Source organism: Cebus imitator, unplaced genomic scaffold, assembly GCF_001604975.1.
Source record: "Cebus imitator isolate Cc_AM_T3 unplaced genomic scaffold, Cebus_imitator-1.0 Scaffold189, whole genome shotgun sequence".
In the NCBI taxonomy this organism is placed as follows: Eukaryota; Metazoa; Chordata; class Mammalia; order Primates; family Cebidae; genus Cebus; species Cebus imitator.
In genome coordinates, this window is record NW_016107504.1 from 2,224,415 (window position 1) to 2,249,314 (window position 24,900).

The following is a 24,900-nucleotide window of genomic DNA, read 5'->3' on the forward strand; positions in this document are numbered from 1 at the left end:
ACCAGCCAAGCGTGATCACCTGCCTCCCTGCCTCAGAGCGTTTTTTAAGTTGGCGTTCCAGTCGCCTGTTGAAGAGGTGGCAGGGTCTGTTTGTTTTCCCCTGCAGCCACTCACTGTGCTGGCTTAAACAGCGGCACTGAGGTTTGTGGCGCTTTTTTTTTCTTTTTTTGCCCTGGAATCTACTGTCCTGGTTCTCTGCTCAGTCCCCTTTTTAAACAGACAAATGGGCGACTTCCCGTGGCTCCAATTGCCAGCCAAAAGGGCACCCGGACGGGTGTATTTTGTACAGAGAACTGCGGCTCCGGGGCGCCGACAAAGCTGCCACATGGGGCAAAGCAGCGGCGCCGGCTGGCACAGCCGCACTGGCCGAAACAGCCGCGCTGGTGACCTGTGGAGCTCCTCCGCCTGGGAATTGTCTAGTCTGTGGACAATAAAAATGCGGCATCCACTCACCCTCTGCGCTTTCACTGGGAGCTGAAATCCCGAGCTCTTGCTAAATGGCCATCTTGGATCCTCCCCTGACAACCTATTCTTAAATACTTTTTTGTTTTAAAGTTGCATGATTATGCAACTTTCTTATTGTGATCATAAAGTGCGCTTTCTGAAAATGGTAACACTTTTATGGATGCCTTTAACTCACAAACTACTCTACTTCTCAGTATGTCAGATTTTTATCATTCTTAATACTAGCTTATGATATGTAAAACAGCTGTATCACTAAAAGTTATCCTTTGTATAATTTACCGTAGCCCTAACTCTTACATGTTTTTAACTTTTGACAAAAGCATATGACATATATTTTATTTAATCCATTAAGGAAGTTCATTTATTGAATGAGTATTTACTGAGTATTTGTTTTGTTGGGCCCTAAGAATACAAAGTTGAGGAAGGCCTAATTAATTTGATAATGTAGTAATGGGAGGTGAGTCAAGGTTATTACAAATTTCTGGCTGTGGTAGTTGGGTTGTCCTATTTCCTGGAATAGAGAAGATGGTAGAAAATGAATTCAATGTTGTTTACATAGAGTTTGTTCTTAGGAAAATTACGATATTTTTCATTGTCCTGATTCTTCATATATAAAATGGAAATAATAGTGTTTACCTCATATTATCATTCAGAATATTAAATAATATAAATCATGGAAGGAGTTTAGTGTAATTCTTAGTATAGAAAATACTAAATACATGTTAGTTACTATTATTGTCATTGAGTTTTAGGTGCTTGTATGCATTCAGGTGGAGATGTTTGAGACAGTTGCCTATGAGAGCCTAGATTGTAGGAAAAGTAGTTGATATTTTAGATTCCCAGGTAAAGAGAGAGAAGGTTAAAAAAGGAAACCAGTGTAGTACCAGTATTTAAAGGATAGGCAGAGAGAGAGAAATATTATTCCACAAAGGGAAATACAAATGATATTTTTATGCAAATGTAGACAGGAAGCAGAAATCAGTTTTTTTAAAGTATGACCTTTAGAAATAGCCATTTTCTGTTTGTGAGTGTTAGCAAATTACAGTAAAATCTACTGTAGTTGTAAGGATTAAACGAGTGCCTAACAACAGGTAGCAAAGAATAGGCAACAACAAATGTCAGCCTTCCCTACTACATGTATTAGGAATTAGGTGGAGGATCCCACCCCCACCACATCCTCTCTCAAGGCTTCTATAGTTTCTACTTAGTAACCTTAGTACAGTACCTTTCAAAGGCTCTGGTATTGATCTTTGAATTCCTTTGCTATTGTCCAGTAGTTGCCCTTCTCTCTTCCTTACTGTAATATTGTTCATTCTGCTAGATAGGACCATGACATTATTTGACTGTAGTGCAAGGATATTTCAGTATATATCATTTATATGTATATGGTTTTATTAATATCAACAAAATTAAGCTTTTTACCATCTCCACTTTGAATTTTTGGCTTAGTCCTCTCTTACCTGTAGGCCAGATAGCAGTTTTGCTTCTGAGAAAATATGGCTTTCTTCAAGTATTATCATCTAGGTTTGGCAGAGATGTGCTCTAAATGCCAGCTGAGATCCCAAAATGTACCTGTTTTCCTCTTATGAAATCTGGTCTAACTAGATTTTTTTCCTTGTACTTTCTTTCACTGAAACTTGTGATCAGATTTCTACTACTAGCTCTGTCAGTAATGATTTGAGGGAATCTAGCTCTAACTTTAATGTCTTCCTCTTGCTTTATTTCCTCAAAAACAATTGTGTTGAGGTTGATGAATACTAAATTATCATAGTTTAATGACTATTTAAAACAAAATGATATATTTCTAGAAAATAAGAAATGCAGTAATATGTCAATAATAATTATTGTCAAAACTATAGGCATGTTTTTGTCTGTCATTAATTGACTAACATTTGCTTCATTAACTTTGAAATGGAAAGTAGAAACTGACCAGAAGTGGTCTTTTCAAAGTACTTATATTTATTATGGGATGATTGTTGAATTATTCAATACAAAATCATCTAAGCATTTTAGACTAAGCTTAGTACTTACCACACACACACACACACACACACACACACACACACACTCTTTCAGAGTAGAAATAAAAGTCTGCTGTACCTTAACCTCTAGAGGTATGTGTCTTCAATGGCCCATTAGTCAGTCACGTAGTAGATATGGATGCTTTCTCTTTCTCAGGTGCTATCCAGACTGTCACTATGGGTAGGATGTGCTAACAGGGTTCCCAGAACAAGGTCTGACCAGAGACAGCCTTCAAGCCTTAGGAAAGCAGAGGAACTGCTTGTTGCGCTGTAGTTTGGAGCATGTGCCAGGAAGCTGTGAGCCTTTGAGGTTCCTAAACTTCATAATGATGATTTCTCTGTGATTGGATCTCCTAGTATTGGCGTTTACACCCTTACAAGGATTGGCTATATGCAGATTAACTAACTCTAATATGTTATCTAAATACCATTAGTACACATGCTGGCTCTGCTACCCCATCTTTTTAGCTGTACAGATATTCACATCAGGCAATCTTACTGTACAGGGGCTGATAAGATATGGTGGGGCCTCACTGGTAGATAGGCAGTCCTCCTGTCCTGGTGATGATAAAGGCTGTCGTTAGAACTGAGACTTGAGGCACAATTCAAGTAATTATTCTGAGTAGAGGAATAAATGGTGTTGTTTTCTTTATATTTTTGTTTTCTACAGTGAATGTGTGTTCCTTTTTAGTATTAATTTTACAATTAGAAAACGTTATAAAAGTTTTGATGTTCTGAAGGTTTTTTCTGGTTAATTTCAAGCCTGGGAGCTTCTCTGATGGTTTCCTTTTACGCTTCCCTGCTCCATACTTATTTATTGTAACCGTTACAGATCTGGTTTCCTGGATTTATTGCTATATTCCCTTTTAATCTCTTTATGTCAGTATGTTTAAATATCATTTCATCTCTGATATCCTTTTTACTTTTACAAGAAAGAAAGAGATTACTGTATAACTTCCAGATGGTTTGTGTTTCCCCCCCTTACATCTTAACAGGTTTCCCCATGTTAGTAGATACTGTGAATTTAGATAATTAAATTAAGTAAGTTTTGTCTAGATAGTCATGTAATCTTTTTGAATCTCAACCATGCCTGTGCTTGAAAATTCACAAATAACCTTACCTTTCATTCTCATTTAATTGCAGGGAGAGAGAGGGTTTCCAGGTTTGGAAGGACACCCAGGATTGCCTGGATTTCCTGGTCCAGAAGGGCCTCCAGGACCTCGGGGACAAAAGGTATATATCAAGTTGCCAACCAGTAATGCCAGATGAATTGAGTCATCTTAAATGTGGAAATAGGTGTCACATCAACTAAAAAGTTACTGAATTATAGCCAGAAACTAATATGTAAATATAACAATGGAAATGATGGGGAGTCTGTACTTCATGGTATTTTGTTAAAAAACTGAACATTACTGCCATATTCAGATGTTTTCGGAAGATACTGTTGATTGTATGTAGTTATTGGCTGCCTTCACAAACTTAAGTTCTGTCAAGAGCTTAGCTGAGTTGGAGAGAGCTGAACTGCCAGTTGTTAGAGTAGCTGTTTAAGACAAGAAGCCAAAATGAAATTAACAGTCAAGCCTTTACTTACTGCAATATTATAAGCAAATAGTTAAACTGGAGAAAGTGCTTACTCCCCCACTGTTCTATTTGTCCCCATGGTGCAGCACCAGCAAAGGTCAGATGGATCAGCCCAGATGTTGGAAATCATTTGACTGCTGAGGGAGCTCAGAACAAAAAGCTCCTGCAGTTGTATGGACCCAGGGGCAGGGTGGGAGAAGGAGAAGAGCTAGGAGTGGAAAAGTACTGAGTCAGAGTGCAGAAAAAGTATTTTTAAGATTTCTTTCTCCTCCCATAAGAAGATCTCCACCCAAGGCCAGGAGCAGTGGCTCATACCTGTAATCCCAGCACTTTAGGAGTTTAAGGCGGCAGATCACAAGGTCAGGAGTTCGAGACCAACCAGACCAACATTGTGAAACCCTGTTTCTACTAAAAGTACAAAAATTAGTCAGGCGTGGTGGTGTGTGCCTGTAATCCCAGCTACTCAGGAGGCTGAGGCAGAAGAATTGCTTGGACCCAGGAAGTGGAGGTTGCAGTGAGCCAAGATTGTACCATTGCACTCCAGCCTTGGTGACAGAGTGAGACTCTGTCTCAATAATAATAATAATAATAAGGTCTCCCTGGGTGACAGAGTGAGACTCCATCTCAAAAAAAAGAAAAAAAAGATCTCCACCAAAAGAGGCCTTTAAGTGCAGAAATGCAGTTGAGCACAGCCAGCCATGGGGAGCCTGAATCTTTGACAGCAACTCACTTCAGAGACTGCAGTGCATTAGCTGTGCACCAAGTCTGCTGTACGGAGGGTAGCAAGAGGCCTTTGGTTGTGCCCTAGCAGATAGTGTTTAGAAAGAGCCATACTCCCAATTCCATACCTTGATTTTTCAAGACCTGAGTGAGAAAAATAAGCTTCCCCATCATGGACCTGAATGGGTTGGACTTTAAGTGTTCTGTCAAAAACAGGATAATGTCTGAGGCCACAGTAGATTATGGTCATGATCAATCATATTCTAAGCAGGATGATCTGGCCTGCTTGGAGAACTGAATGTAACCATGAGCCCTAGCTATCGCTAAGCCAGTAATAGATGTCCCATAGCCCGCTTGATCTACATTAGAGAGCCAGTAGGCTTTTTTCTTAAGTCTTATGATGGGCTGTTCTACTTTGCCAGTTTCATTGATCTAGGTGCAATGAGGGGGCTGGCAATCACAGATACCTCTTCATGGTTGGCCGGCAGCTATATGGTTAGCTAACACTACGTGGCCAAGGAGTTGAGGGTAGTCTGTTTTGTTTCCAAAGCTGAAGTAGTGTCATTAATGACCTCATTAAGGGTCAAAGACAGGTTGCAGACCTTTTCTATTTGAGTGACGCTGACAGTGAGAAAAGTGGTCTGGAGTATTCCCATGAGTAGACAGTAAGTAATGCCAGCTGGCAATTCTCCTGAATAACCAGAGTCTATCTAGTTTTGGAGTTCTCATTTTGTTTTATATAATGGTATATGCTTAATGCCAGGGACTGTTTTGAATATTTGGATATCTCTTGTCAATGTCCTATATATGTATGTTACATTGGTAGGGATGTTAAAAGCCTGATTTTTACAAGAGAAATAATATCCCAAGAAGAGTGCACACAGTTCTGGGAACATAAGAGTCATTGGTTACCATGGGGATCAACCAGCCAGAAGTCCCTCCTGGTGGGCAAAGTACTTGAGCGGAATTGAAAAATTTGTGTAAGGTGGAAGCAGGAATAGAGAAAGAAATGGCCACCACCATCGAGGCCAAAATGGCTCCAATGGCAGATCATATGTTCCTTTTCCCAGATGATTCAATTGCTTCCATATGGGACAGGAGTGAATTGACATCTGAGGAGGCATTTTGTTCATGTGGTATCAGAGTCAATTGTGGCAATGTGTCAGGTCCAGTGTAATAAGGTTAGGGTACCTGAGGTACTAAAATGGTCCATGTTTAGAGAAACGTCCATTTGCAGTATTCAGCAGCACAGCAATCAGATGTTTATCTGCAGAGTTCAGTCATAGGTGACATATTCAGTAGTTTGTCAAAATCAGAATTGTGTCAACTACCTGGAACAGGCATATCAATGAATTTAGTAAGGTGGAGGTCACAAGGTTAGTCTGTGGGAGAAAGGGAAGATAGGTTAGATCCCTACCCTCCAGCCCCATGGATCAGCTCATGGACCTGGAGGTAGTTTCATTCTATCAGTTGTGGGGACTCTGTCCATTGACTGCAATGTGGGCAGTCTGTCCTATACCATGAGAAAGAATAGCATCTTAATGTGCATATTAAGATAGGGAATTGGAAAAGAATTTCAAAGACTCGGAGAAGTTTCTGTTTTTGTTTTTTTTTTAATGACTCTTGGCCAAGTGCCCTTTTCCATCTATACTAGGTAGACTGGTGAATTGATATATGAAAGGGCTAGTTTTGTTCATTTGCCTGGAAAGGAAAGGTGGCTTAAAACACTTTTTCTTAATTTTATTATTTTATATAATAATGATGGTACATCATGTTGTTAGAGTATTAAGGAAATCAAATGGATACTCAGCACGTAGTCTTTCCAATAAAGGGAGGAAATTAATTTAAATGCATAAATACTTTTTAACACTTAACTATAATCAGTGCTTAGATTTTGGGAGAATGTTGGCCATAATATCTGGGGAAGATAGCAGTACATCAGGTAGTTTTGTTAGATTCAAGAGCAGAAGGGACCTGTGCTAAATTTCCCAAGTAGAACTTTAGTACTTAGAAAACAGCAGGACCCTAAATGTCTGAATACAATTTTGGTAGATGGACTATTCAACTGAATTTCCTGTGTTTAATGACATATCAAGAGCAAGAGCAACAGAATGATTCTTGGGCAACCAGGAGTGGCAGCACAGAAGTATCAGAGATATCTGAGATAGTCAAGTGGATGGAATTGAGCACCAACTCAGCAGCAATCCATGCAGACTATTGGCATGGAACAACTCAATGAATGCCAGCTTGGACTAGACTGTTGCACTCCTCAACATATTGGAACTAGTTAAGTTCTCCAAAACTTAGACACAATCTTGTGAAAATGAGGTGGCAACTCAAATGGACTGAGATTAAACGTCAGCCATGTTATAGAAATAGGTGTTTTGGAAGAGAAATTAAGTTAATCTGCAGAAAAAGTTACATTTCTTGTACCTGGGCTTACTTAGGATTAGGGACTAAGTTTCTTGCACCCCATGCTTGCTGAGAGGTGACAGTTTTAATAAAGATTTTTGTTAGATTAAAAGAAGTTAACTACATTAGAATTCCTTTGAAATAATTTAGTGTTAACTAGGACTATTCTACAATAACATAACAGTTTATAAAGGTGTGCTTGTATGCAGGTTAAGTTTAGAAAGCAGTCCAACCTTTTTTTGTGATTTCATTTCAATTGTCTGAAAAGAGAGAAGGTAAACTGCTTTCTAAACTTTCAGGATTCTGAATTTGAAGCACTGTGTACTTCTGTTTCCAGTATGATTTTATGTTTCCCCAAATAGGTGATTTTATACTTTTTATGTGATTGGATATTTTGGTACATATATATGTTAACATATGTACTAAATCAAAAAACTTGTGAGATTATTCTTTAATCTGTACACTCATATATGAAAGGAAAGATATAGAAAACAACTGTATGTATATACTTAAACGTATAATTTTCCAAATATTTTTCTTATTCTAAAAAATAAAATTTATTTATTTTTTGATAGTCAGCATGTTCATGTTATTCAAAATAACTTAAGAAGGTATACAATGAAAAATATCCTTATCACCTGTGTCCATTAGTTCCTGAGTTATACACACACCCTTTAAACCCCTTTGTTTGTAAAATAGTAGCACATTAAACACGCTGTTTGGCCTTTGTTTTTCATTTAATATACATTGTAGACATCCTATTATCAATATATATAGAGTCTCCTCATTTTGTATAACTGCATTGTATTTCATTATATATATAAACCATAACTTGTTAAGCCAGTCCTCTATTGATGATCATTTAGGTAGGTTTCAGTTTTTTGCTATTAAAAGCTCCTTTTCCTTGGAGCAGAATTAGGTTTTTTAATTCTATTTTTTTAAAGAAAATAGTTAAGTAAAACTCAGTGAGGTAAAACTAAATTCTCAGCAATGCAGTTGTGACTAGAAATGGGTACATATATGAACATACACACATGGGCAGCTTCTTTTTGCATGTAATTGACAGCAGAAGCTAGAAAAGAAAGTTTATGGTTCTTTTTAAATCATTCTTAAGCTCTGCCAATAGAAAGTGCATTATAAAACAAAGCAGCGGTTTAAAAACAGCAAATTCAAGAATAGCCGATATTTGAGTTCAGAGATGATGCTCATTATACCAGCATGGCAAGCAGATTGACATAATATGGGAACTTCCGAGATTTTCAGCTCCTATTTTGTTTACCAACAAATGATTTGGGGAATGACTATATCAATATTTCACTTTCATTCATTTGTATGATTCATAATTAACTTTACATGTATAAAGTTTCATTCATATGTCAGCGATTTCCTTCTGAGTAAATAAAGGCCTTTCTTATTGTGGGTCATGCAGTTTACCGTAGTGCTTTCAGTCTCAATATTGAATGATTCTTCCTTAGGTGTATAAGTTTTTCACTAACTTTCACAGATGTTTACAGTAGTTTAAATTTCCTATCTTATAATTGAAAATTAGTTATCTGAGGACTTTTTTGAAGGAAAAAAACTAAAAATGTTGTGTTTTTCAGGGTGATGATGGAATTCCAGGGCCACCAGGACCAAAAGGAATCAGAGTAAGTAGTATTTGCCCTGTATTAAATACTTTATTGGTGGAAACAGATAAAGACCAAATGAAATATTATGAGACAATTGGGAAAGACCCATATTAAAAGGCAGAAAGAAAAATACAGTCTTCAAAAAGTTAAATTTAAGAGTTTGTACATGTCTATAACTAGCCCTTCTTTAGCATTTTGATAGCTATTATATATATACATGCATATATATATATATTTAATATAAAAGGATTTTAAAGTAGCTTATGGTTGAGAATTATGAAAGTCCTAAATTCTCAAGTTTGTCATTTAATTAAAAATCTATATCATATAGTTGGTTTAAACCAGAACTTCCTAACCAGTGTGATCATCTCAGCCTAGTCCAGAGGGCTGGTTACTTCAGGCTGTATACCCTCTTAGTGTACCATTTATAAACATTATAATTCTTTGTGTATCTTGAAGAGATTAAGTTTTAGCCACTGTATTAAAGAATAACTATTTTGGTACACTACATTTCTTCAGTTCTAATGTGCATCACTTTCCAAGTCTTAAGGCTCTGAAAAGTAAGGATGCATCTCCTTACTTTTTTTATTGAAATGTACATTTAGTATATTTTTTTCTCAAAAGCTTTAAAGTTGACATACATCTTACAGTGTATTTTACAACTGAGAGGAAACTGTGGTTTAAAAATAGAACTGGCTTTAACAAAATCATATTTAGCTTTCTGACCCTCAGTTTCTTCATTTGTTAAGTTAGAGAGTTAAACAGAACAATTTCCAAGGTCCCTTTTAGCTCTGAGATTTTGTTTTCATACATTGATGAAGCAAATCACACTGCCATGTGTGTACCTATGCAACAATCTTGCATGTTCTTCATATGTACCCCAAAACCTAAAATGCAATTTAAAAAAGCTCCCTAATTTGAATATAAAATATATAGTTAGTGACATAGCATGTTTATGTGTGTAACAAAGACAACCAGACATTTTCATCATTTGATCTTCAGAAATTTAGTTGATGTATAAATTTTACAAACATTAAAAACATTCTGTTTGCTATATACTTCTTAACAACATGTAGCTTGTCTTATGTGCATCTTATGACTGTTAGGGACAGAGTACTGGAAAAGCAGAGAAAAAACTCAAAACTCTTAGTTTATTTCAGCAGACATAATTCTTTATTTTTCTGTAAGAAACGGATATGAATATACTAGTAAAGCTCTTTATAATATAAACAATAATTTTAAAATCCCTATAGTTAACATTAACTATATTCTATATTCTAAGCAGTATTGAGACTAAAAAGAATGGGCTGTTTTATCAATTCCCATCGCAGGTGCTTGAGATTGCTTGGATACTCCATGTCCCTCAATTAGAACTTCTAAAGTGCTTGGGAATAGGTGGCCTGATAGTTTCTGCATCCTCAGGTGTCAACTCACAGGCAATTCTTTACATGCACAATTTTAAAGACATTATTGTGGAAACTGATCGACGTATACAAATGTACAGAGCATATAGTATAATGAACCCCTATGTACCCATCACCCAGCTTCAAAAATTAACATTTTGATAATTTTGATTAACATATACCCTACCACTTTATATTTTGAAATATTTTAAAGTAAATCCCTCACATGGTTCATTCTACCAATGAATACTTCAGCATGTCCCTCTAACTAACAACCACATTACTAAACCATCATCATACCTTTAAATATTAGAAATAATTTTTCAGTATACTCTGACATTCCAGTCTACATTCAGTTTTCCTCAGTTGTCTTTTACAATGGTTTATTCAAATTGCGACCCAAGCAAGTTCCAGGTATTGCTTTTGGTTGCTGTTTATTAAGCTTGTTTTATTATTCCGTTGGAAAAACTGGGTCATTCTACTGCATTCTACATTCTGGATTTGGCTGATTCGTTTCCTCCTGATGTCATTTAAATTGTTCCTCTGTCCCCCTGTTTCTTGCAAATTGCAGGTTGCCTTGGAAAAGGCACTAAAGAGCTTTCTGGGGGTACAGAACTGTAAACTTAAGATTAATATATTTTACTATATGTAAATCATACTGCAGTAACATTAAAGAAAATGGGTAAAAGTACACTTTGTAAGTAGTGTTGTGAACTTATTGTTGAATAAATATGCAGCATGAATATCAGGGTATTCTCCTTTTATGACATTAGGTTTGATTAGTAGTCTCAGATAATGTTAGCCTGATTCTGCCATCAAAAATTTCTCCGTCAACTTTCACCTAATGGTTTGGCACCCACTGATGGTCATTATTTTGTTCAGACTTGGAAGATGCTGATTTTAAAAATTCTATTAATCATTCATTTATTAGCTGGAATTCTAATTTATTAGCTGGAATTCTAATAGGGCAATGAGTTGCTACACCAGAAACTTCAAGTGGTCATCAAGGAAGATTCTTTGACTTTTTTTCCATTATAAGCGCATGGAATTTGTGTGTTTTAATTTTTGAAGGCCAGTTTGTCCCATCTTTTGGTTGTGAGAGCCTTTCAAAGTTGACTCCTGTCTGTTTTTTTTTTTGTTTGTTTTTTTTTTTTTTTTTTTTTTTTTTTTTTTCACAAAACTCCGTTGATCTCTGATAACCTCTTGCTTTCTGATATAACAGCCCCTTTCAGGCTCATCCTTGGCATTTCCCCTTTAGATCCGAAATGGGCCATGTCTCTGATTCCAGGTTCTTTTTAGTGAAAAATGTGACTTAGATGCCACAGTCTGAATGTCAGGGGTTTTTATTGCTACTGGAATTGTCACCATTTCAATGTCTTCTCAGTGGAAATATGCATTTTTAAGAGAAAAATTAACGTAAATTCATACTATTACTTCCAATTGCAATTTAAAATTAAGAAAGGTTTTGTATACTTCTTATCTCTCCCCCATCTCTCTCCATATATTGAGGTGAAAATCTTTATTCCTAATAACATAATGTAATTTCTTATTTGCTTTTTCCTACAATATGCCTATTTCCTACAATATGCTTCAAAATAACAATTTATAACTTAACAAAATAACAATTTAAATTTTACAAGTGATAATGGGATTCTTGAAAGCCATTAATTATTTCTTTGCTGCGTTTCCCCCTTTGAATTGACCAATTTTGCTAAAGAACTAGTCAAGATACCATGTTTGATGAAAGGCACTTGAAGTAATTCTTTTCTCTGTATGGTTATGTCAACAGCTTGAAACATACACTGGATCCAATTTATTTTTCATTTTTAATGGTTTCCTTTCTTTTTAAAAATTTTAAATTATTTAAAATATTTCCATGGTGTAGTCAGAGATGCTTCTCTTTCATTCTTGCCATTTTCCTACTTTTTTATTCTTCCCCTGAGAGATAATCATTAGTTTTTACATAGTAATCATAGTTTTACATTTTGTGGATGTGCTATAATTTATTTAGTACATGTTCCTATTGGTGGACAGTTGAGTTGTGTATTAGTCTGTTCTCACACTGCTAATAAAGACGTACCCAAGACAGCGCAATTTATAAAGGAAAGAGGTTTAATGGACTATCAGTTCCACATGGCTGGGGAGGCCTCGCAATCATGGTGGAAGATGAAGAAAGAGCAAAGGGACATCATACATAGCAGCAGGCAAGAGAAAATGAGAGCCAAGAGAAAGGGGAAATGCCTTATAAAACCATCAGATCTGATGAGACATAATACCACGAGAACAGTATGAGGGAAACTGCCCCCATGATTAAATTATCTCCCATCAGGTCCCTCTCACAACACATGTCAATTATGGGAGCTACAATTCAAGATGAAATTTGGGTGGGGACACAGCCAAACCATATCAAGTTGTTTCTAATTTTAACTATAACTGGTTATATGGTTGTTTCTAAACTTTAACTTAACTACTTTCAGCTTTAACTTTGTTTTTGTTTCCTAATTTCTAGGGTATCTTGAGAATAGATTCTTAGATGTAAAATGTTAGGTCAAAGGGCAGATACACGGATAATTTTGCTAGATATTTCCAAATTTCCCTCCACAGTGTTTGAATCTTCACTAGCAGTATATGAGAATACTTTTTGACCATAGCCTCACCTACAGAGAATATTGTCAAACTTGTATTTTTGCCAATCATGATAGACAGATTTAAGAATTTTGGGGGTGTTCACTGCTAATGTCTTCAGAGGCAATATATTTGCCACTTCCGTATCCCCTGCTGAATTAATTTTTCATTACATACATGGGAGATCTTTATCCATTAGAAGAGACACTTCATCCACAAATTTGCCTGCTGTGAATATGTTCAGTGAAGACAATGCTCCATCGAATTGAAGTTTCTTTTATAGTTTTCAATAAAAGAGATCTTTCACTAATGTTTCAAAGAGCAATGAATGGTAATAAACAGTGAGACACAATTTTTCCAAATCTATTCTAAAATAATTTTCATAATATCCTTAGGTAGGATATTATTTTATTGTTATTGGTTGTCATTTAGTTTAAGGATTTTGTTTCTTCTAGGGTCCTCCTGGACTTCCTGGATTTCCAGGGACACCAGGTCTTCCTGTAAGTAGCATTTCACGTTTTATTTTGAAACCTCTTGAAAAGTAGTTGAAGACATATTATGCATTTGTTATGTCGCTTTTCAAAGGGAATGCCAGGCCATGATGGGGCCCCAGGACCTCAAGGTATTCCTGGATGCAACGGAACCAAGGTGAGATTCACTACTTAATCTTAGGTAGTATGCTGGACAATAATGACTTAAAAACCTAAAGAAATCAATATGAAGAATGTAGAAGAAAGGACATAGTGGCTTCATGTCTAGAACACCACATAAAGTATGTTCTGACTATAATTTTCTATGTATTGAACTATTAGTAATTTCAAAGCATGTACAGTTAGCTGGGATATTGCATTGGGTTGAAGATTACTTACCAAATTATTTTTTGGCTTTAGCATGAAGTAGGATGAGAATTAAAATGGAATTAGGATATATATGTTTCAAATATTATATCAGTTGTTGAAAGTAATACTTCTGAATGTCATTCATATGCTTTGCCTTTATTAAAAAACTAGGTACAATTTAAATTTTCCAATATTCCATGTTTTTAAGACTTTTTAATACACCAAATAACCTCCTTAAGAAAAATCTTAAAAAAACTATATGTAATACAACACATCAGTTTTTACTATAAAATATGAGTATGAAACCTGAAACTTCTTTATCAGCAAAGACATTTATTAATATGTTTAGATAATGCCATGTTTAAAGTTAGGGCTCTTTTTTTTAATTGCACTTTAGGTTCTGGGGTACATGTACAGATCATGCAGGATTGTTGCATAGATACATACATGCCAATGTGGTTTTCTGCCTCCATTCCCCCAACACCCATACTATAGCTGGCATTTCTCCCCATATTATCCCTCCCTAATCTCCCCACCCACCCCGCTGTCCCTCCCCTACCCCCCACAACAGACTCCAGTGTGTGATGTTCTCTTCCCTGTGTCCATGTGTTCTCATTGTTCAATAGCTGCCTATGAGTGAGAACATGTGGTGTTTGATTTTCTGTTCTTGTGTCAGTTTGCTGAGAATCATGGTTTCCAGATTTATCCATGTCCCTACAAAGGACATAAAGTCATCATTTTTTATGACTGCATAGTATTCCATGGTTTATATTTGCCACATTTTCCTTGTCCAATCTATCGTCAGTGAGGAGCGTTGGATGAGAAGGAGGGAGAATGGACGTGTGAATTAGGGAAAGGTGTCTCTTCCTTTGGAGCATGGATGGGCTCAAATTTGGAGCATTTGGGTTGGTTCCAGGTCTTTGCTATTGTAAACAGTGCTGCTACGAACATACATGTGCATGTGTCTTTATAATAGAATGATTTATAATCCTTTGGGTATATACCCAGTAAAGGGATTGCTGGGTCAAATGGAATTTCTATTTCTAGGTCCTTGAGGAAGCGCCACACTGTCTTCCACAATGGTTGAACTAGTTTACACTCCCATCAACAGTGTAAAAAGTTAGGGTTCTTTATCCTAACTTTAGATATGACATTATCTAAAGTTAAAGAACCCTAACTTTATATATGACATTATTTTTTTTGATCCAACGTTTCTTGTCTTTAGTCAACTGCTGGATTTAATATAAAGTAATAGATAGCAAGAAAAAAATGAGGAAAATTTGCTCTTCTTGTAAGCTTACCTATTATAGCCACTTCTTATTCTCTTGCCTTTTTCCTTTGCCTTTAGGTTAATGCAATATATTGTTATTCTCTGTATTTCCTTTTGGTATTTTCTGTTTTGTATATTCTGTAAAACTTTTCATAAAATATTCTGTAAAACTTTTCATAAAATACTTCAGATCTTTCTAACTAATGGCATATGTCAGATTTTATTTTGGCATATATTTAAAATAACTTGAACAAACTATTCTGCATTACAATGGCCATATTTTGTAATAATTACTGTGCTATATACTTGAAGGCAGTACAGTTCTTTTCATCTCCAATATTTCTTCAATTCAATGTAACCCTGTCAATGATAATAATTTTTAAAAATTATGGATTTGTGAGGATTAATCATGTTCTTCGTTTTAGCTGGAACAACCTTAAAGTGATAGAACAAATGTGGGGTTAGTTTGCATGATACATTTAATGTTAAATTGGACTACATTTTTGTGTCTCTTCTGGTTATTTGTTTATTTTTATTTATTTATTTTTTCCAGTGTACTTTAAGCAACAAACAGACCACTAGCCAAAATTTCAAATTTGAAGGCAAAATGTGTCTATAATGAGTATAGTGTGCTATATGATTAAAGGGAGCATTGATTAACTTGTGTTTCAGTCTTCTAATTATGTGAGTAACAAATTTTAAACAAATTAAAATGATTTACTCTGCATAAAGTCTGAATGCTTTTCTTATATTTCTTACTATGTAAGTAAAAGAATGAACCTTGATGTTGGAGCCGCAATGTATAGGTTCTTTTTTTTTTTTTTTTTCTGTCTTCTAAACTTGTTGTCTAGGCCACTTCCTTTCCCTCTGGGCCTACTTTTTCCACGTGTAATGAGGTGGAGAGAAGGGTATTGTACTTTCAATGACACACAACAGTAGTAATTTTATTCTTTCAAACCTTCTGATGAACTTGTTTTTAGAATTACGTGGCATATAGGTATTTGAGAGGAGGTTGTTTGGGGGTTCTTCTACGGCAATTTTAGCTTTTGTTTTCTAAACCAAGTCTCCATATTAGTACTTTACAATAGTGAGTGAGAAAAAATGGGTGCCTAGAAAACATAATGACCTGCAATTGCTAGAATTATTGCTATTATTGTCCTCTTGGTGATATTAATGGCTTTCTTTCTTACCATCTTTTCCTCTTTACAAAAATAATTTGAAATAGTTTACAATAAAAGAAAAATGCAATAGAGCAGTTAAAATAAGAATCTATATAACACATGGGCAGGAAATTGGGGCAGATCATTAACTATTAAATGTGATGATGGTCAGGAATTTGTGTCGTGATTGTCTCAAAATGGCTTTGTTGGAAGAAAAGAAGTGACGTAGATGAATTTTTTTTCTTTATTTCTGATTGGGATGGATGAATTAGGGTAAAAGTTGAATTGATATGGATAGTTGATATTGAAGTAATTGGAAAGTGAAGGCTAATGAATTTTTAGCAATCTAGCATGTTTCAAAATAGCTTTTACAGAAATCTTTTCATGAAGTCATTATCTTGATGGTATAGTTATTCTGTATTTCTTGTTCCTCCATGCTCTTTATTTTTAACTCCTTCTAGGGAGAACGTGGATTTCCAGGCAGTCCCGGTTTTCCTGGTTTACAGGGTCCTCCAGTAAGTTATAAAATTTGGGATTATGATGAACATAGGAATTAACAAAAGAAGCGGAAATGTAGCGAGAGAGCCCAATGGATTCATGTGGAATAAAGTAATATATTTTAAAGTAATAAACTAGAGGAAAATGTTTCAAAAAGAAGTTGGTAATATAGCTTTCTGCTGGGCAAAAGCAAGGATTTCATATTTACATAAATGTCACTTCTAAGTATCCTAAGATATGTTGTATTCAGAAATGACCCTACAGCAGTCTAATCAGTTTATACTCTATTTAAATGCATTCTATAGTTTGCTTGTTTCTCTCTCATACATATAAAATTCCTTTTCTTTTTAATAATAGGGACCCCCTGGGATCCCAGGTGTGAAGGTAAGCATCTCATCCTGGGAAGCAAATGTTTTGAATAAAATATTAGGAAAGCCCGGAACTTCAATAGGATAATGACTCAAACTTCTGTCTTAAAATTGATGTTTCTAGAAGTTGTGCAGGTGTAAACTTACAAGCTCTCCTTAAGTAGTCTCTTCTGTTCCCATGGCTTTAAGTACCTTCTTTGTGCTGATACACTTGGAAATGTGCATATCAGACTTGAGTTTCTTTTCTGACACTTTAAGTCTTCATCTTCCTACACTTTGATACAGTTGACCACCTATTCTCTCTAGAATTACTTTTTTCCCTGGCTTTTGTGATACTATCCTTTCCTGATTTTTCTTCTGCACCCCTGGTTATTCTGCAGTCTTCTATGTAAGCTCATTCTTTATGTCTATCAGGCATCACATCACAGTCTGTACCCTTTCTTCTGTGCTATGCCCAGCAATATTGTTAATGCTCATATTATTGATTACGTCTAGTTACTGAGTATCAAATCAGACTTTTCTTCTGAGTTAGCTATGTGTATTCATCAGCCTCTCTGACATCTCCACTCAGATGTCTCCCAGACATTCAAATTAACATGTTCCAAGTTAATCCACCCACAAAATAAACCCTCTCCTCCCTCTGACTCTTCGTATCTCAAATTTGCATCTCTCTATGTTATGTATACTTTTACATGATCTCAAACCTTGGAGTTAATATTTATGTCTTCTATTCCTTCACACACCTCCTCATTCAATTCCATCACTAAATACTAAGTATGCCTGTAAAATGCATCTTAAATTCAACCACTCTTCTCCATTTCCACTGTTACCATGCTAATCATAATGTCTCACCTGGATTACTGCAATAATTTCTTATCTAGTTTCTTTTTTTCACTACTATTCCACCCTTACCTCCCCACTTGTTTTATTCATTACAAAGCAACCAATAATGATTTTTAAAAAGTGTTAATTGATCATGTAATCCCTCTGCTTATAAATCTTCAAGGGCTTTCTACTGTGTATCTAAGGTAAAGTCCATAGTTTTAAGAACTGCATGCTGTGGTTCTTGCCTACATTTACAGCCTTATCTTAAACCACTTATCCCTTGGCTCATTGACCAAATCAGTCTGCATTTAATTATTGGGATGTGCCAAACATTTTGCTCTTGGGGTCTTTTGTATATATGGTTTACACTGCCTAACATTCTTTCTCCTATCTTTACCTGGATGACTGCTTATTATTCTTCAGGTCTGACCTCGAATGTTACCTTCACAGATTGCCCTTCTTTGACTACCCAAACTAATTTTCTCCACTAGTTTTTTTCAATTATTGTACCATGTTATTTTTCTTCATAGCGCTTGATAATTCACAGCTCTTGATGTTGTGATCTTATATTTTTACATATTAGGGTCTGTATTTTCCCATTATGTTGTTAGCTTTACGGGAAGAGAGGCTTTGTTTATCTTCTCCATTACTGATTATCCAGGACCTACCATAATTGTTGGCAAATACTTAATATTTACTACAAAATTTTTAATGAATAACTGAAGGTACTATACTCTTAATAAATCTACTGTTCTTCAGTGTACTCTGGCCACTTCCTCATTTTCCTTTAAAAGGTCAACTTATTCATTTTTATTACTGAGATGGCCTAATCTTTTAGTTTATCTATGTTACAAATTGAATCTTCAGATCATTTTTTTGCGGTTTTGCTGGTTTTCATGTGTAATAACTGTGTCTTAGAACTTCCATTGATGGCTTCTTTTAGGGTGAACCAGGTAGTATAATTATGTCCTCACTGCCAGGACCAAAGGGTAATCCAGGACATCCAGGTCCTCCTGGAATACAAGTAAGTATCCATTGACTTTCCTTTTTGCTATATTGATAAATCCCTCAACCTTTAGTACTCTCTGTTTTTGTCATAGAAATTATCATCAGATGTTTCCTAGACATTATATGTACTTTCTACCCGAAAATAAAAGCAATCTGGACCAGGGGGAATTTTAACATCTGTTTCGTTCTTCTTTTCTATCCAGTTGTTTGGGGACTGGCAGCAGAAAATAGGGTTCTATATTCTTATTTTTGTACTGTGGAGAGCACTAGGGTCTTTTGTAAATGTTATAATTAAAAATAAAAATTAAGAGGCCAGGCATGGTGGCTCATGCCTGTACTTCCAGCACTTTGGGAAGCCAAGGCAGGTGGATCATGAGGTCAGGAGATCAAGACCATCCTGATTTACATGGTGCAATTCCGTCTCTACTAAAAATACAAAACAATACCTGCATGTGGTGGCGTGCACCTGTAGTCCCAGCTACTCAGAAAACCCAGGAGGTGGAGGTTGCAGTGAGCCGAGATCTGCCGCTGCACTCCAGCCTGGGCAACAGAGAGATACTCTGTCTCAAAATAAATAAATAAATAACAGAGGAAGACTCCATCTCTAAATAAATAAATAAAATCAAAAATAAATAAAAAATTATGGGTGTCCCATTTAATATATTAAAATATGTCATTTGTAACACTATCAGTTATACATAACATATGAACATATTTTGAAGGCTGAACGAATACACAGTTTATGCATGGTGAATATCAAATGTAATCTTAAGAAAAAATTGTTAGCCTACGGATAACATGCCTAGAGACTGCAGTAACTTTTGAGTATTTATAGATTAGGAGATCAATTTCTTAGGTTTTATATTTCATGATAATTGATTCCTTTGCCCAAAATTAAAAAATCAAAACTTTCTGGTACTTTATCACTAATATACCAGGTTGGGGAATTTTTCATTAGCAACCTTCTCATTCCTTACTTGGTATTACCCATCCATAGTTGTTAAAATTCACTCAATCTTGCCCTTTATATTTTATAATTTATTATGAAGTAATATTTGAAAATACAATGGAATACATGCAAAATATATGTATGCTATGAAGCGTAACTATAAATGAACACTTAAGAGCTAGAAAATTAAAAATAATTTTGAATCAACCTATATACCTACCTTTTGAAGGAAGGTAGCCACATCCTTCTACATTACTCCAAGACATAGCTACCATCCGAGTTTTCCAGGGATCCTCAAAAATAGCTTTATTATGTATGCATATATTTCTAAGCAATAGAATATTTACTTTTGCTTTATAAAATAATGTAATATTTATGTAGTTTTCTGCAACTTACTTTTTCTACTTGATATGCTAAGATTCATCCATATTATTGTGTATGGCTTTAGTTCACTCAGTTTCACTTTCATATAACTTTTCATTTGCAAACATACAAAAAACACCATCTGGTGTTTTTTGTTTTATGTGGTATTTGTTGTTGTTGTTGTTGTTTTGAGATAGGGTCTTGCACCCTTGCCCAGACTGGAGGGCAGTGGCATGATCATGGCTCACTGCAGTCTCAACCTCCTGGGCTTAAGCAATCCTCCCACCTCAGCTTTCTGAGTAGCTGGGACCATAGGTATACATCACCACACCTGGCTAATATTAAAAATTTTTCGTGGCGACAAGGTCTCACCATGTTGCCAAGGCTGGTCTCAAACATCTGAGCTCAAGCAATGCTCCTGCTTAGGACTCCCAAAGTAACAGGATTACAGGTGTGAGCCATTATGTCCAGCCTACAATTTTTTTTCATTATAAAAAAACCCATGATTTATATCTAAGTATAGAATTGCTAGATTTTAGGCAAATTTTGAATTTTTAACATGCCAAATTATTACATAACACTTGTATTATTCTCTTAAAATTTATCCCAGTTACTCTCGTTTCCCTCTGTCTTTAATCTTATCTGTTTTAAAATTAGAGATGCTATCTTGAAAATAGTAGCCTTTCCCTTCTCATTTGTAGCATAAAGCCCCAGCTAAATGCATACCTTTATTACTTTATTTTGTAAATTTCCCTTATTATTTGTCTTATATTTATCTACCACTTTAAACCATGAGTTTTCTTTATAATTACTTAATCCTTTTATCCCTATACATTTTAAATTTCACTTATAATATAGTTGAATGATAAAAGTGTAGAGCAGAATTCTAATGACAACTGAAGTTTAAATGAAGTTTAAATTTCACCCATTTAGTTCTTTGTAAGATACAATGAGGAGGCTAACTGCAGTGGCTCACACCTGTAATCCCAATACTTTGGGAGGCCAAGGCAGGTGGATAGCCTGAGGTCAGGAGTTCAAGATCAGCCTGAACTCCTGAAATCCCATCTCTACTAAAAATACAAAAATTAGCCAGGCATGGTAGCAGGTGTCTGTAATCCCAGCTACTCAGGAGGCTGAGGCAGGAGAGTCGCTTGAACCTAGGAGGCAAAGCTTGCAGTGAGCCAACATTGCACCATTGCACTCTAGCCTGGGCAACAAGAGCCAGAATTCATCTCAAAAGTTACAATGAGGGAATTTTTTTGTTTGTTTTTCTTTTTTCATCGTTTTCTTTACTCCCTTTATAACAGGGCCTACCTGGTCCCACTGGTATACCAGGGCCAATTGGTCCCCCAGGACCACCAGGCTTGATGGTAAGCTTTCTTCTTTAATTTCTCCCCCTTTCCTTTCTGACTTCTTTCACAAATATTAATATTATTTATAATACTTAAAAACATAATGTATTACAAATATTAATAATTTGTAATTTTCTTATTTAAAAGTGACTTTACAATGGTATGATTAATAATATGCATTCTAAGTAATGGTTCCATTTCAGAGATGGAAAAGTGAGATACATAAAAGGAAAGATTTATGATGAAGTATTTTGTTCGTTGCTTCTTGATGTGTCAGTGTTGAAGTCAATTCTGGCCACTTCAGAAGTCTTTTAAGGCAGTTTTCTAATCACTTGATGAAACATGTTTCTTCAAGCTGCAATTTTTTTTTAAGAGGAACAAAGACAGGGCTTTATTAAGTATATGGGCTCTCATTTCTTAGGGACCTGGGATAAAACAGTAGGATTGGTGAGGGGAGTGATCACTGTGCAATTGGTCACAGGTTTTAGTACCCCAGGAAAGAAGCATAAACTTCTTCTACAGATCCTGAATGTGCAACTGGTTCTCTTACTTTACTACCTCTATAGTCACTCTTATTTTCTATCCTAGTAAATTCTAACTTTTTTTATTTCTGAAATACTTAGATTTCATTCAAGTCATGTTTTTAACTTATAGCTTTGCTGTTGCCCTCTTAAAAGGGCAAGAAAATTGTATTTCAGTAGAAGTAATTTCTCATGTGCCACTTACTCATCTACCATATATTTAAGTGACAGTTTTCATTATATCTTTATAGATTGTACATTTTTGTTTGTGACAATTGGCCCTGTTCTTTTGAATCAAGGAAGTAATGTTTGATAAATACTAGAAGAATCTACCAGAAGAAATTGTGATTTCTGCTTTCCTGTAACTTTTTGGGAGAAGATTAGAAAACCCTTTAGTTTGTTTTAGTTGTAGACATCATGCAATACCTAAGACTATGTACTATTGCCCTTTTTCCTAATTCTGGTGTTACAACATTGGTGCCCCTTGAGTATGTTGTTACACCTTGAATTTCCTCAACCATTGTGGCCACTTAACCAATTCACTTTATGTTTCTCAATATTCCTTGAATTAACCCTAATTCAACAGGTGAAGCCAAATCTTAGAAGTGCTACCAAGATAAAATATATAAATAAATAGGTCCATTGAGATTAAAAGGCAATAGACTTGAGCAGGAAGGTGCCTATTTAATTTTTCAAATCTTGAATGATTCTCAAATACACAAAGTCAGATTGCAGAAAAATCAAACTGGATTTAAAAAAAATAAACACATGCTTTTTAAAATTTGAGAGTTAATTGCTTTATGTTGCTTAAGTTTACCTATAATTCTGATATGAAAAATTTGATAGGTCTGTTGAGATTAACTTTTGAACTGACTTTTGGCACTGGGGCTACCTCTCTACCTCTACCCATCCCAGCTTTTTACTCCTGCCCATTTCCAGTCTGTCATCAGAAGTCCTCACATTCATCTAGCTCATTTTAATTAATTAAACCTGTGTCTCTGATTAAAATGGAAATAAACAAGAAATTTCAATGGGCTTTTCCCTCCTTTTCTGAAACTAAATAACTTTTTAAATAAACTTATTAATATAACATTTTTTTTTTCTCTTTTGTCTTCTCTTCTTAGGGCCCTCCTGGTCCACCAGGACTTCCAGGACCAAAGGTAATTTTTCTTTTCTTTATATCTTTTATTCGGTGTGGATTCCTTTTCTTACTGTCACTGAGATTTTTAAATGGAAACTTCTCTCTCCAGGGGAATATGGGCTTAAATTTCCAGGGACCCAAAGGTGAAAAGGTGAGTAAAGAAAGAGCTGTTTATTCAGCCCTCAGCTTTCTCTTTTTATAGTCATTTGAGCTGTCTTTTTTTTTTCTCTTGCTTCTTGCAGTTATCTTAGCTTACATATTAAATTATTGCTATTGTTATGGAGGTTATGAACTATCACTTCTTATTTTATCTTGCAAACAGGGTGAGCAAGGTCTTCAAGGCCCACCTGGGCCACCTGGGCAGATCAGTGAACAGAAAAGACCAATTGATGTAGAGTTTCAGAAAGGAGATCAGGTGAGTAAGTAGGGAGGAAGTCAATGAAAATCTTGCTATGGATATGTTAATTAGTTTGATTGTTGTAATCACTTCACAGTATATATGTATATCAAAACATTACATTGTTTATACCTTATATATATACAGTTTTATTTGTCAGTTATGCCTCAATAAAGCTGAAAAAATAAAATGATAAAAAGTTAAAAATAATCTATGTAAGTGGCATTCCATTGAAATGTACTATAAACTGAAATATGGTTATATATCAGGGTATTTTTTAAATAACAAGTATGTGAGAACATTAAATTTTTAAAATAACTTTATCAAGATACAATTTACATACATATAATTCACCTATTTAAAGTGTACAATTCAATGTTTTTTAGTGTATTCACAGGGTAGTGAAACCATCAGCACAGTCTAACTGTAGAAAATTCTTAGCCTTCCTCAAAATAAATCCATACCTATGCTAGTTGTACTCCCTATTTCTCCCCAAATTCACCAGCCCTATGTAATCAGTAATCTAATTCTTGGCTCTGTAAATTTTTCTATTCTGGATATTTCGTATAAATGGTATAATATAATATGTGGTCTTCTGTGCCTGGCTTCTTTTACTTAGCATAGTATTTTCACGTTAAATCATTTTGTAGCACATATCAGTGCTTCATTTTTTTTATGGCTGATTAATATTTCATTGTGTAAATATTCTACATTTTGTTTATCCATTCATTTATCAGTTGATGGACATTTGGGTTATTTCTATTTTTGGCCATTTGAAGAATCCGTTCATGTATAAAATTAGGTTATTGTAACTTAGAATGATGACAGTGTTCTCTATATTTCACTGATAGGCAAGGAGAAAAATAATGTTACTCTATAAACCTTTGTTGTGTTGAGAAATAATTATCTGATACCCTGCTTTTACTAGAATAGATGAGGGAAATTAGATACATTTTTATGGCATATTGGCCCACAGTTAAACAAACAGAATGTGTGCATTTTTAAATATGAATAAGAAAGTTAAGAATAAAGGAAAAGTTATATTGAACTCTACCATCAATAAGAATTGGGCCATTTAATTATTCGCCAAAGTATACGTATGCCATGTGACCCCAAAATCTCCTAGTTTTAGGTATTCATGTTTTCTATAAAATATTTTATAAGAATAAAAAATTGTTATTATTTTCATGTTAAGTGTGGCCTTGTTATTTACTTCAAATCTTGGCTTGTATATTGACAAGAAATTAACTGAAATGAACAAAGATAGCTCTAGGTAATTTTGCCTAAAAGATTTCAACGTTGAATTAGAAATACCCTATTATCTTTGGTTGTACTACACGAGTATACAGTTCAG

General features: G+C 35.1%; 1 protein-coding gene across 4 annotated transcripts in view; it reads left to right on the forward strand.

The window, feature by feature from the left end:
* COL4A5 (collagen type IV alpha 5 chain) overlaps positions 1–24,900 on the forward strand; it is a 258,298-nt gene that overhangs the window by 121,258 nt on the left and 112,140 nt on the right. For all 4 annotated transcript variants that reach the window (XM_037744956.1, XM_017546470.1, XM_017546471.1 and 1 more), the window contains 11 exons: positions 3,630–3,719; positions 8,801–8,845; positions 13,311–13,355; positions 13,441–13,503; positions 16,586–16,639; positions 16,980–17,006; positions 18,759–18,839; positions 21,443–21,505; positions 23,133–23,168; positions 23,259–23,300; positions 23,472–23,564. In XM_037744956.1, coding sequence (XP_037600884.1) covers positions 3,630–3,719; positions 8,801–8,845; positions 13,311–13,355; positions 13,441–13,503; positions 16,586–16,639; positions 16,980–17,006; positions 18,759–18,839; positions 21,443–21,505; positions 23,133–23,168; positions 23,259–23,300; positions 23,472–23,564 — 639 coding nt within the window. The remainder of the gene's footprint in view (positions 1–3,629; positions 3,720–8,800; positions 8,846–13,310; positions 13,356–13,440; positions 13,504–16,585; positions 16,640–16,979; positions 17,007–18,758; positions 18,840–21,442; positions 21,506–23,132; positions 23,169–23,258; positions 23,301–23,471; positions 23,565–24,900) is intronic.